This window comes from Lycorma delicatula, chromosome 4 (assembly GCF_047948215.1).
Source record: "Lycorma delicatula isolate Av1 chromosome 4, ASM4794821v1, whole genome shotgun sequence".
In the NCBI taxonomy this organism is placed as follows: Eukaryota; Metazoa; Arthropoda; class Insecta; order Hemiptera; family Fulgoridae; genus Lycorma; species Lycorma delicatula.
In genome coordinates this window covers 85,367,233-85,382,523 of record NC_134458.1, presented here as the reverse complement: position 1 = coordinate 85,382,523, position 15,291 = coordinate 85,367,233, and the positions used below count along the sequence as shown (strand labels likewise).

Below are 15,291 nucleotides of genomic sequence, written 5' to 3'. Positions count from 1 at the left end.
ATGTATTTATAGTCTCATTTAAAATATAATATTGCATCTTAGAGAAACTTTGAAATCAGAACAAGTTTAAAAGGTTTAAAAATTGCCTGTCAGGTTTTTTTTGTGCAGGCAGTTAGAAAAATACAGATTAATTATTAATAGATTAGAAATTCTGACATTTCCATGCTTTTTTATTTATGAGTGTGCAACATGATTTATAATAAGTGTAAAAAAAAAAAAAATAACAATAAACCTAATATTCATTTGTATCAAATCAGACAACAGGATTATTTTTCACTACAATGTAACACTTCGGTGTACAAGAAAGCATCTTATTATGTTTCTATCTGTTTTTAATATTTTACCTAATTATCTAAAGGAACTTGCAAACAATTTATTTCAAATTAAAATAGAAGGTTATGAACACAATATTACTCTGTTGATGAGTTTTTAGATGATACTAAATAGATAAATTTGAATTTTCTGCATACTCATTTAGATTATACATAATTTATCAGTTACTATAACTTCAAAGTTTTGTTCTATAGTGATTTCATTAACTTATTTTGTCTCATAGTGGCGTTACTGTTATTTACATAATTAGTACTTCTGTGTATGAAAATGAACTATTAGAATTTCTCCTTTTTATTCATTTTTTTTTCTTTTAATATTGTTTTGACTAAATTTTTTTCTTGGTTTACCGTAATCCTTCCAGGAAAATATTTAGAGGAGTCTTTTTTTTTTATCCATGTAACCTTAACCTTGATGATGTATGTGTTAGAAGAAGTATAAAAAAACCCCAAAAAATGCTTATCTACAGTAATAAATAAGTATAAGAAATATGTATTAATTTTGTTAAGAACACAAACATTTTTCATCGTAAGGTTGCATCACTATCTAAGATATTTATTGAAGTCCATCCTGAAATATTGTTTGGGAAATAAAAATAAAATACTAAGATAGTAAAAAAAAAAAAAAAAAAAAAAAATTAAATTGTGTAGATTTCATGCTGTCACTGTTAATATTCATAATAACATTTCATTATCTAACGTTTAGTTGGTAAGGAGACCTTTTTTTTTTTAAATGGCTTCATTGTTGACCAGTACACTGAAAGTACATTGTTATAGCTCCATATTTATTAATTGTGTTAAGGATAAGCAAATTAGTAGTTTGTAGAGAATCTTTTTCCTTGTGGAGAAGAAAATGACATTATGTTAGGAGAAATGTCACTGGCTGTGGGATAGCTATGCACTCCTTTGACACTTTGTCTGGTTTAATTTCTTGTTTTTTACCTATTCTACAGTTGAATGAAACTTTTTGTTTCTTTATTTAAAAATTATTCCATTTTTACTCATATACGTGTAAAATATTTTTATATCTGTCCTAACAGGTGTACTAATTAATAAAAACTTTTTCTGAAACAATTAGCTAATATATCAATTGCCTGCATGTACAAAAGACATACTTATTACAGTTGTTAACAGCTCATTGTGATAGTTTATGATAAATTTTTAATCATTCTGTTTCAGGAAAAATTATACTGGGTATTCATTAGAATCTCGTCTGCATTTCCAAATACATTCTGCTCTGCTAGAATTTAATAACGATAAGAAACGTACTGTTGAAAATGGAGTTAAAATTACAAAGCCTAGTTCCTCTAAATAGTATTAATTACTTAAATAAAAAAATTTGAGCTTATACATATTTAGATTTGCAATGAGTGTTGGTGAACGTGTGTATGTGTGCATGTATGCATATGTATTTTTGTATGCAATATGCTGCTGTGCTAAAGAGTTACAAAGATTTTACAGGGTTGGTATATGAGGGCGATCATTTACATACTTACTGATCATTATTATTTTTATTAGTTGTTTATTTATGTGACAAATGTATATATTATTATTAGTTATACGTATTATATATTTTTTCTCTGAAGCAAACCAAAGGGACTTCAAAGAAGGCAAAGGAAAAGTTAAAAGATTTCAGATATTGTACAATATTATATTTTTACCTAAATAGAAAATCTATTTTTATATTGGAAGGAATTCATCAGTTGAATAGAATGTATTATTGATTAATAATGCTTTTAATGATCTTTTGATTAATTTTTCAACTGCATTAATTTTAAAGTTTTGTATTACATTATCCTCCATTTATATTAACTTTAATATGTGATAACCCTTTAAAATATTGTTTTGTGATCATAGATACCTTCATTCCTTTTTAATGCTAGATTTTGCATTTTCTGAATTTAAAAATTATTTGTAAATTAGAATGTAATGAGGGTTCTACAAAATATTCGTATGAAGGTCACAGGAAAAGAAGTGGTGGCAAAGTCCACTTCAGTAAATTTTACAGGAAAGCGATTTTGTTTACCTCAGACATACGACCATGTTTCTTTTTTTTTCTTGTAGAAGGACTCTGGGACTTTCACAATCACTCAAACAATCCATATTTTCATCATCTTCCATTATAACAAATACTACTTTTATTCTCTCAAAGAATAAAAAAACAAAATTATTACTTATTAACCAACTAGTACTAACCACGAACAAATGCTAACCTCAAAACAAACTAAATTAAAAGTAATGTACAGTGATGCATTCTACAATTATTTAGACTAAACTCTTTCCTTCCCTGTACCAGATGGACTGAGCCCTTTTTTTCCCTGTACACGTACACTGTTTATTTAAATTGCATTTATTCTGGACTTAGCCCGTTTTTCCCCAAACCAATTATATCATAGATTACACTCTGTATTATAGCATTCCAGCAGAAACTCATTTTTCAAAAAATTGGACTTAGCCCCTTCTTTTCCTGTGCCCTTCATATGTACTGTATAATTTAATGAGACCTTGATTTAACTATTTAACCTTATTATTTAATTTTTTAACACAGCTGTTTTTTCTTGAGACTGCATATACATTACAGGCTCACTTGTTCACATTATTCATTGATATATTTAACTGTGATAAACATTTGTTAACAGTTACTCTAAAATTTATAGACTAACATTTTCATTTATTACATTTTACTGATCTGCATGTTAATTTCCATACTTTTTATATTCTAAAATTCAATAAAAAATGTTTTTTCTATAATGTTAGTCAGTTTCTTATCATGGATGAGTGTAACTGGCAGTTTACAGTGAAGGAATGTAAATTTTTACCCGAACAAATAATTTTTTATTTATCATTTGCATACATGATTTCATTACTCTGAAAGCTATTGTAGTTTATAATAAATATTCTTGACTAATTAATATAAATGAAAAGTAAACTAAGCTTGAACTACGTGAAATGCCTAGTGGCGTTTGAGGTCCTAGTTTCACTTGTAATGTTTTAATTCAACTATTTCCTTTTTCTCGAAAACCACATTTAGTAGTTCTAACTCTTCTGTTAATTTATTTGTCATAATATCAAAACTATTTATTCTTTTTCTTATGCCTAAACTTTTTTTTAGATATTTCTTTCTGCAAAAGTGACTGATACCATATTAATAGAGTTTCCTTTTTTTGTAAACCACACTGCTTACTCACTAGGGTACCATATGCATTTTACTACCATTTCATAATTTATTTTTGGAACTTCATTTAATATATTTGTTTGTTTCATTCTTTTCATGTTTACATTGTAATTTCAGGTGTACATTGTAAATTCTGTTTCTAGTTTAATACAAAGATGATAATAATAATATGCAGTATAAATAAGATAAAAACATTACACGCTGAACTAATATATCTTAGTAACTTTTATGGTACCTTCGATCTTCTAAGATAACTTCTATGTTAAAGCTTAGAAGTATAATTTTTCACACAAAATTAAATTAATATTTTCTTTTTAAAAAATAAATACAACAAAGCTTTGATGTAGCAAGTTTAATACAAGAAAGATAATACATATTTTTTTATCACACACCTTTTATTTATGACATTTAAAAATTTTTGTGATTATTATAAATTATTATGAACTTAGATAACATCATCCTCTGTAGTGGTAGGTTTTATACTGTTCAGCTTATTATCTTGATTATTAAATTGCCTTCAACCGGCTAATTGAAGTCTTAATCCTCTTCAATACTAATTTGTAAAAAAGATCTTTACACAACAAACAGTTACAATGAATAAAAGGTACAATGTACAAGAATAGATAAATTATATATTATGAAATTAGACTTCTGTGCCTTCTTTGGAACCATTCAGTAATAAATTTCTTAACTAATCTCCCTGTTGGTCATCTGGTCCATTTCCTTCAGACTGTTCTGTATCTGTATTTAACTTTGTTGGTCCTTGTGCCACTTTCTTTCCTACTGTTCTTACAGAATTATAGCCCTTTCTATACCATGTATGAATTCAGTTTATTATACCTTAAATTGATGATGTGTATGCTCATTTATCTAGTAACTGATCAAAGAAAAACCTCCTATTTAGTCTAGATTTCTCATTTTTATTCTAGTAAGAGTTTTTACTGACTGATAATGTCATGGTTTTATGAAATTTATTTGAATAGCTTCTGTGACTTAAACAAAGTCTCCCAAGTTTTATTAATGGTATTCAACAAAGCTGCAAATTATGCAAATTCTATTTGAAATCTTGTATTTTTTATCGAGTAAAACAGTAAACAAAATACAACATTTGATTTCAGAAACTTGTATTCTGTTATTCATGTTTATTTTTATTGTTCTTCAATTACAAAATCGTGATTTTTGTTTCTTAAGTGGATATATTGAGGTTGAAAACTAAAAATTTAAACTAATTTGCACATTACAGATTATATTCAAAATTTTGCAACTGTAACCTGATCATTAAAAAATGATTGCAATATGAGAGTACCATTAAGTGAACTATTGTTTTTATTTAAATGAAATATGTCAATTTTAATATCTAAAATCAGCAGTATAAGAGTATATTACAAAATTTGGATGATTTAATAATTTCAATATTTGTAAATTTTAGACTGAAATTGTAAATTTCAGACATGCAGATGAAGAAAGTAATATTGCAAGGCAGTAGACTTTAGAACATAGTAAACATAAATTTTCTTTTTTTAACATCTTTGTAACTTTTTAGTTGAACAGTGTGGTGTCTGCTGTTTCATGTACTCAGTTTTTTGGTTTCATTTATGAAATGGTACAAATTAATGTGTAACTACATTTACTAATTCATACAAACTTTGTAATGTGTGCGTGTGAATGTGTTATTTTTTTATAGCTCCCTATTTAATTAATTATGTTATATTTATTGTTTACACATATATATTTGTACATACCATACAACTTTGATACTTTGTTTTCTGAGAGGAAGTATTTTGATATAAAATTCTAAAAACAAGGTAGTTTTGAAATGGATGTAGCAAATTTATAGCAAATCCATGCACTCTTTATTCTTGAAAATAAATAGTCATTAACTCCTTTCTGATTTTGAAAGTAATCACAGCTTTTGTTTGTCTGTCTGGGGCTTTTGTCTGAAAAATCATATCCGGTTTAACATTTCATTCTGTTATATTTTCTTCATTTATTTATGGCTTAATAATTTGTTTTCTTTTTCCAATACATCCTGTTCTGTGCTGATCATGTAATCTCTAAATACCTCTTATATCCTACCTCCTAGATTATTATTTCATATATTTTAATATTTTTCTTCCCCTATTGTTTTTATCTCCTAAATTTTCTTCCAGAACTAAATTCAGTATTACAGGGCCTTAATATATGGCCACCAGCTTTGATTTTCCTTTTAAAAGATTCTACCACAAACATCTTATCTCGCCTTTATACCTCTTAGACCCATCTAATTTTCACTATTCTCCTTAAATACCACATTTCAAAGCCTCTATTCTTTTTTTTTTTTTTGCTTCCTTTTCATGATTAATTGCTATAGATAACTACACTCCGTGCTGGTGTTTTTAAGTATCTCTTTCTTTCCAGTTCCTAAATTTGATCTTTATACCAGCAGTTTTTTCTGCAAGTGCAATCAGTCTCTCCTGGCTTATGCTGGTCTGTTTTTTATATCTTCTTTATTTCATGCACCGTTTATAATTATATCAACTAAATAACAGAATTATGTGACTTTTGATATATTTTATTCTATTTTAATATTTAATTGTTCATTGTTTTCCTTTCTGTTGCATTTCATTCCTTTTTTTACTCATGTGTGCTTTATAGTCTAATTTCTTTCACAGTAATGAATGAATCCATAACATTTTTCCTTTTAACCTGTTTTCATCTGAAATAACAGTAAATATGTTATCATGGTCATTAACTTAGTAATTCATGACCATCAGTTAATCATAACATTTTTATTTTTTTGTCCCTGGGCTGTTACTCTTCTGTCAATTTAAAAAAAAATGTATATGTGACCGTTACCTACAAAAAAAGTTATAACATTTATATGATTTCATCAATTATATGCTTGTTATGTTTACCTTTATTTATTGGTATCATTAATTATGTAAAATTTTTGTTAACTATTTTATTTATTTATGTATCATACTATTATTTTACCACCCATGTTTCTTCAAAGCCTGGTAAATATTAATTCTCTAAAATCATAATGGACCAAATTAATTCTAAATCAAATCCTTAGATAAGTTTATATATCTTATATATTATATCTATATAGTTTATTTATATATATATATATATATATCATTGAGAAAACATTTCTTGCTAAGTAATGAAACATTCAGTCAAAATACCTTTATGGTTTAGATAACAATTTAAGGACAAGAAACAGAACAGTGTAGTATTTTGTCTAAAAAAGAAGTTACTTTTAAAATAAATTTTATTAAAATTTATCTTACATTGAAATAATAAGAGTTAGGTCACTTAATAATTAATCACTAAGGAGTTAAGACTGTAAAAAAGAAAAGTAGCCTGTAGATATTTTATAATTTGTTATATTATGATAATCTGTTTAATAATTCATTATCCCTCCAGGCTTAACTACGGTGAGTTATAAAGGTTGTGCTGTATGTGTGTAATGAATATGAGGATGCTAGTCTAAGTTAGTCATTTATTGAAGCTGAATGTGTTTATATGTACACAGATAAAACACTCTATTCACTTTCAGATGCTTTAATTGAAATGTTTTTATGCTTGTTTTATTTTTAAATATATTTTATTGTAACCTATATTGTTGAATAATTTTAGTTTTCTATGGTATAAAGTATTAGAATATAAAGTATTTTACAGATATTTAAAGTTTAGGGTGTATACGAAACAGGGTTGTCAGTTGGCAGGTATGTTTTTTAAGATTAATCATTTACAGGTGATATTCTGATAGAACACTGAGTTACATTTTCTCATTTTATATTATTTCTATCTGAAAGATTTCTTATGAGGGATATTTTAAGGGATTGTTATTGGTAACAGATCATGACGCTTGTGGTAACTCACAACCAGGGTATTGCTTATAACATTTTCAAGATTTTTTTTGTTTATCATTCCATAAAAGCTAATCAGTACATCATTACATTCCTTGCAGTTAGTTCCAGTCTGCATCGGAAAAAGCTGAAATGTGTACAAGCAAAAAGAGATTTCAATGTTTGTTTTGTGTATTTGTTAATGGAAGTGTTTAAACTTATTAAAACAGGTGTGGAAAGTCTTAAAACAGTTGATTTGATGAACAGTAGTTAGCAAAAACATACTAGTCATGGAATAAAGATTATGTTGGTTACTTTTAAAACATTTTAAAAAAATGTCGTTTGATTCAGTACAGTTACCAGGATGTTTTCAAACCTGAATTATATCTTGTTTAATTTGAATAATTTGTATTTATAGTCAAAATATAAGGTTTATAGTCTTATTGTAAGGTTTATAGTTTTATTCTATATAATAACTTTTGATATTAAAAATTGACTTTACCAGTTAAAAATCATTAAAAACCCCAATTTTTTGTTCATGGACATTCCAAAAATTGCTGGTTTTAAACGGATCAATAATACCTAATAAAAATGTATTGTTATTAACTTCTGTTATTGGAATTTAAGTAAAATCAAATCATTCATTATTATTACATTGATTTTGTTAAAAGCTACTGTTTTTGAAATTTTAAAATTATTAAGATTTTTAATTGATTTAGTTCATTCCAATGAAAAAAATTTGATACATTACTGGCAATGGAAAATTATTTTGATGTAACTTTGAAATGTGAATTTATTATTATTATTATTAAATGTGAATTATTATTATTTATTAAATGTGAATTTATTATTATTATTATTATTATTATTATTATTATTACTAGAGTAAGCCTAAAATATTTTGTGTTTGCTATAAAAATATGCTCAACTGTTAAAGTATATTCACCTATTTGATACTTGTATAGAGATGGATATTTCCAGATCTATGCAAAAATGAAAGTTTAAGTCTGCTAGAAGTAGACTTAAAGTAATTCTGTTCTGTTGTTTGTCCATACCATGACTGACTTAACAACATGTTTGTATTTATGATGATGAATAACATCAATAGGCAGTTATGTTATGAATAATCCATTTAGGACAGCTGAGTGAGCTCATTATGTTCTCCAGGTTACTAGAAATACAAGACATTCTTTCAGTGGCCATCCTACCTGTATTTTCTAACTAGAAATTATTACAGCCTTATTATAATAATAATAATAATATTAATAATGATTTATGAAAGTAAGGTTCTTTATGATTATAACACTAATTAGATAATACAAATGTTTTATTAAATACAATTTAGTTAAATGTAAACGTGTACACATTTCTGTCATTCAGTTTATGTTCTAATCTGCTAATCAGTTTTTGAACTCCGTATTGTACATATTTTTTTCCTATATAATAATAGCAAAAACATTGTAGACATGACTAAAGGTTGTCCATCCAGTAAACAAGTCTTTAATTCAAGAAATAATGAAGAAATTAAAATTCTACATTGAAAAAAAGTATAAGGTATAAAATTATGAAAATGAATAAGTAAGAGATTACCCATACAAACAAATTCCCTTATACATATGAGGTCTGTAAATAAAAGTAATGAGACTGGTTCAGAAAAATGTTTTATTTACAATCCAATTATACATGGACTCTATCACCTTTAAAGTAGTTCCCTTGGGAAGCCACGCAACACTTCAGATGGTTTTCCCACTTTTCATAGCAGTGTTGGACTCAGAAACCGGAATATCCTACAGATGGTCAGTTACATTTTTTAAAAAGTTTTTACTGTTCCAACATAGTGTCCTTTGAGGTGTTTTTTTAAAGTCGGGAACAGGAAAACGTCACAGGGACTCAAGACAGGTAAATAAGGTGGTTGAGGAACTACAGGAATATTTTTCTTTGCCAAAAACTCGTTAATTGAGAGTGCAGTGTGACAAGGTGCATTGTCATAATGTAACATCCAGTTGTCTGTGATGGCTGGTCTCATGTGGGCAACTCTTTTCCGCAGTCTTTCAAGAATTTCTCGGTAAACATATTGATTTATAGTCTATCCTGTAGACAGAAACTCCAAAAGTCTGATTTGCTGAACATTGTCTTCAGTTTTTGACGTTAACGGTCTTTCAGAGCGTTGATCATCCGCAACTGATTCCCAGCCATCTGAAAATGCTTTAAACCACCTAAAAACTTGGGCTTGTGACAGAGCGCCATTTCCATACGTCCTTTTCAATTTTGAAAAAATTTCAGTTTAACACAACACTTGTGTTAAAAAAGTTTAACACAACACTTGATTGCACAACGTTGCTCATAATTAGTATCACTCGTTTTTCTAATGCACAACAAAAACTCATTTCATGGAAAGTTTGTTTGCGTCTCACGTGGCAACAATAGACTGAAAATATTAATACCTAATATAAATCAGCTGTTCATATAACCAGATGTTTACTAGTAACTTTACAGTGTTGCCACTTTGGCTATGAAAAAAAAAACTAGTCTCATTACTTTATTTACAGATCTCGTAAGTATAATAAGCATGCAAAAGATAATAACCAATGTAAGAAAAAATAATATCTTCATTGATTGTTATGTCTCCTGTTACATATGATAAAATTACACATATGATAAAATATTGCTGAATGAATTTACCTTCTCTCACATTCATACATCACACTTGTACACATATATTCTATATCACACAAGACTAATTACCAGTTTTCCTAAAGCAAAAAATCTAATAATTGAACTCTGCAATTAATCAGTTTTGCCACTTTATTGCTTTTCCTAAATACCCTCACTATAATGCATAAAATAAAAGATGAAGCCCGACTTTTAGCTACGAATTGAGGGTGAGAAGTTGCAAAAATTACATGCATGACCTGATCTAAAGCTTGTTCTTTTCTTATTAAATAATGTATAATATCTACAATAAAAGTATTCGGTCTACTTTTTTGCTATTTATAAAGAATAAAATATCAGATTTTTTACTAAATTTTTCACTTAGTCAATTTTGAGATCACACGTAGCTGATGCAGTGTATGATAAAAAACATTTCTGAAGGAGAAGGTACTTTTAACTGATATACTCTTGTTTTTTTTTAACTGATCTATTCCTCATGTTAGTTAGTTTTCAGGTTATTAATAGCAGTGGATTTTAAAATTATTTGTTTGATGTATACTTAGCTAATCTCCTGTTCTTTATAGATGTTGGCAGTAGGAATGCTTAAATGTCCCAAAGGAGTTAAATTTTGGGGACATAGTAGAACTTTAAAAATGATAATATTTTATTTATGTTGATTATTAGGTACTGTAAACTGTTTTTAGATTTACAAATTGAAATAATTATGATCAACCCAAACCACAATGTGTTAAATTTCCACAAATTTAACAGCAAAGCATTAGATTTAAAAAATAAGAGTGAAGGAGTTTTCACATGAGCAGTAAAACATTTAAACAGGAAAAATCTGCTGTTCCTAAAGTAGGATCAGTAGCAGCAAAGGCTTTGGAATCCACAAATTTGAGTGTAGTACTCATGAAACCAATCGGTGTATGAAGGTCACTCTTTCTCTACTTGTCTATATTAAAACTGGTTATTCCTGTTGCCAAACTGCTTACTGCTAAGTACATTTGTAATATGACTTGGATCACTTTTTTGTTTTTTTAAAGTGGTCACTCCGTATAAAAAAATGTTTATTTCAATGTTTATTTCATTGTATAATTTTATGAAGATACTGATTCAAATCTCATTTATTTAAGTCATATAATTTAAGAGATCTATGATGAGTTGTATTTTTAAAATAAACTATGAAATTTAATACCTTGTTTATTATTTGGACAGAGGTTAACAGTTGATAAAATTATCATTACACTGTTATGCCATCTGTACATATTATTATTTTTTTTTTAATTACATAATAATCTGAGATTTATATCAACTGGTCCATGTTCATGTTTTCTGCTATTTGAATTTGGTGCCTTTTGTAATTTTATTTTATGATAATGAGCACTGCCAATTACCAAAACCAAAGTGGAAGGTTTGGTAGCTATGTTAACTGCTATTTTTAGCAGTTCTTGGTATTATCTTCAAATTTTCCCTTGCTTCAAGCCCATTTTAAAAATCAAAAGCGAAATCAGAATTTCTTCTGCAGCACTGCTGATATGCACCAGGATGAACCTCGATCCTTGGATACGGATTTTTTATAGCTATCAGTAGTCTTCAGTCTAACTATAATATTGTGCGCACATTGAGTAAATATAGACTTGTCTGAAAAAATAATTAGCCTTCCTTCCTATCTGTAAGTTTTCATATGTTTTAAATAATTTACTCATTTAAAATGTATATCAAGTTTTTCTACCAAAATTTACCATAAAGTTTCATGAAATTGGTATGCAGTATTTCTTAACACTTTTTAATCCTTAACTCTCATCTTCATTCTTTTACAAGATTTTCTAGACACACTGAAATATTTATTTGGTTCTCTTATTACTTTATGCACCATATGTGCAGACATGCCACTAAAGTCAGTTTCTTGATCTTGAATTTCTGAACCTAACATTCGTGTATTTTATTCACTTAGTTTTGTAAAAGTCTGTTATTATAATACATTTGTTTTGCCTTTTTAGAGCCACATCTCATTCTAATTTGTGGTTAGATCTTGGTTGCGGCATTGAAAAAGGTAAATGTGAATGAGGAAGGTAGTTTAAAAAAAAGATTGTTGATGAAAATTGTAAAATACTGTTTATAAACTGTGGTTAAACAAACAATGCAAAATTAACGATTAATATTTGCACTGTTGACATTACATTTGTTTATCAAATTGAATCTTATCATCTGTTTTTAAAATTTTATGCTTATGTGTATTTCCGCTATTAAAATAAACACTTTTTCATTTTTATTCTCTTTGTCTATTGTATCTTAGAAAGTACTACTTATATAAAAAGTAAACAAGTACAACAATAATTTTTTTTCTGTTTGGAAATATTCTGTATAAAATCACGGTTTTAATATTTATAGAAAAAGAAATGTAAAGCTTACATTAAAAATGTATTACATAAAAAAACATTTCACTATTATAATGAAAAATGTGTTTCACTATTCATATCATTTAAAGTAATCAATAAGAAAAGGAGTACTTTGTGTGATCTACAAGCGCTGATTCTTTACAATCAGATTGTAGTTTGCATATTGCTAAAGCAGGAAAATCATATACTGCAGTGGGACATTGATCCTTCCTGTGTGTTAGGATGTAGTTAAAATTATCCTGGAAAAGAGGCAGAACAGTTAGATTTAATTCCACTGTCTAACAATAGTGTATATTGCCGCATTAATGGAGGGGCTAGTGATATAAAAATTAATTAATTACGAGAGTGAAAGATAGTTGAGTTTTCAAATTGCAGATTATTGAATCAACAGATATTATTAATTATCTCTTATTTTTACATATGGGTATCAGGATAGTCTTCAAAGGTATTTTTTCTGTAAAAACCTACCTACTGTGATACATTAAAATTAATTCTTCTAAGTTCTTAACTGTTAATTTAATTCACAATGTTGACTAGAAAAAATGTGTTGGATTTCTCATAGCTGTCAGCAGTGTCGGTTACGTTAATAATTTCCCTTGTTTAATGTTTGAAAAGATTAAAGTGGATTACAAAAAAAGTTATTATCATAAATAAAAAGAAGTTGGGTCAAGGTAATTTTTAAGTTCTCTTTGTGTTGTTGCATTTATTTTTTATATTTATTTATCTAATTATGTTAAGTGATTTTATTACCTTTCAGTTTATGTTCCAGTATTATCATTGATAGTCAGTGTCACCATTTGTAATATGTAGAGAGTATATTTTTGTAGTAATTGTATGTTTCGAGATTTATTGATTTTATTACTATTATTGTCATATATATATTTTTAAATGGTTGTATTACTATTGTTGTATAAAATGTAAAATTGTTGAATTTATTGTTTGTGTTTTTTTGCTTAATTACCTTCAATTCATTCACATCAACAGGTAGAAGAGTAAAATATTATAAATATTTAAAAAATAAGTAGTGTTTTATTGTTTTGGAAAATGGTGACTTTCTACATCAATCTCTATTTTTTCAGACTTGTAAGATGTGAATTTTTTAATCGAAAGGTATTTTTTTGATAGGCTTGATTTACATAAAAACAGATTAGTTTTAAATACAAAATATCAGTAACATGATTTTTTTGGGGTCAGTTCTTTTTTATTTTTTTTTATTTTTATTTAATGTATTATTTTAAATATTAATTTATCTTTTGTCCAGGAGGCCAGTAAGCAGTAATGTCAGCAACTAATTTTTAATTTTCTAAAATAAATCACTACCTCTATGATGATGATAGCACACGTACTCTGCAAGATAAGAATTTGTCATTCCTCTATCTGAATTAAAATATTCATGCTTCTGTCTAGTAGCATAACCAAAAACAATTCTTTACTTTCTCCACAGTAACCATTGAAGACCTACTGCTGAGGCAGTATATGGCCAACATTATGTTTTCATACCATGAACATACTCTTATTGATTTCAGCTATCATATCAGGTCCACCAATAACCATTGAATTGTTAATGATATCATAAGTACAAACCTTGCGAATTACTTAAGTTCGTAAAAGTGCTGTGGTTGATTTCTAACTTGTGTACACAAAACTTGAGCAATGCTAGGCCCTTTGCCCAAGCGTAAATGAAGAATACTATTTTCACAAATGATAATTTAGAACTGGTCAGAAATATATTTTGACTTACACATTTAAATTCTGTACACCTCTCCTTGGGGCACGTTTACTGGTCCTGCATACCCATATGTAAAATCATTGCCCCATTCACATCTACGTGGATTGTTTAGAATATTGTGTTTCTGGAAAAACGAAACGGCATCATTTTCATTTGAAACACTTTTGCATAATTGTACAAAATGTATGATGGAAAGGAAAAATAATACTGGACAATTTTGTTTAATTGGTGATTAATAATCGGCTAGATGCGAACCTGTATCAACGCATGCAGTATGGACATGTATGAACATGATTAGTATTAGTTTTGTTATTGTTTATCAGTATGCTTAGTATTATTATTATCTCTGTTTAAATGAGATGTAATAATTGCAACTTATTACTTATTTTGGGTATTAATATTTAATTGAAATTCTGTTTTTTTGTTTTAAAAAAGTTATGTTTTTGTTAATAACAAAATCTTTTGCCGGTGATTGCATTTGGTGATAGCAATAGCTATGTTATTAAAGTAGCTATTTATTTTGGGAAGGTAAATTGCCTTTCTTGTTGAGTATGTAATACTTGACAAATATTTTCCCTCTTTTTAAAACATACTAATGTGTTTTGAAAATTAAAAGAAATGTAATGTTGCAGTTGAAAAAATTTCATGTATTCAAACCGTGAATGAAATGATCATGAGTAATCGGCGCATTAAAATTGAAGAAAATGCAAGTGAACATAAAATCAGTCAATGTATTGTGTATGCGAATTCATTCACGATCGGCTTGATTACCCCAAAATGTGTGGTCAACAGATGTCTTTTACCGATTACCGATTACCCTTGTCATTTACCGATTGTCGAGAAGTATTGAAAGCATGCATTTCTGTTAATGTAATTCAAAGTAACAGTGCTCTCTCTCCTTACAGCCTCACGTGTTGTTTCCGAACCCCTTCTTTCAATAAACAGACCAAAAAAAAACAAATCATGTGAACAACATAAAAATAACACACTGCTGGAACTGTGGAGGGCACAGTTCCATACAAAGATTTTTATATCTTTTTCTAATAATTTAGGAGATGACTACTGTCATTAGGCTTAAGGATTGTATATTGTACAAGTATAAAGAAAGAATTAAAGAAAAAAAAAGATTTGTTATAGTAAATGTTATCGATAATATCTGGTAGAAGTACGG

The 15,291-nt window shown here is 27.7% G+C and overlaps 1 protein-coding gene across 1 annotated transcript in view; it reads left to right on the top strand.

Annotated features, from left to right (window-relative positions):
* LOC142323616 (tetratricopeptide repeat protein 39B-like) overlaps nt 1–13,320 on the top strand; it is a 62,034-nt gene extending 48,714 nt beyond the window's left edge. Inside the window, exon 12 of the mRNA XM_075363483.1 lies at nt 1,509–13,320. Coding sequence (XP_075219598.1) covers nt 1,509–1,644 — 136 coding nt within the window. The 3' untranslated portion in view covers nt 1,645–13,320. The remainder of the gene's footprint in view (nt 1–1,508) is intronic.
* Nucleotides 13,321–15,291: the final 1,971 nt, after the last annotated feature.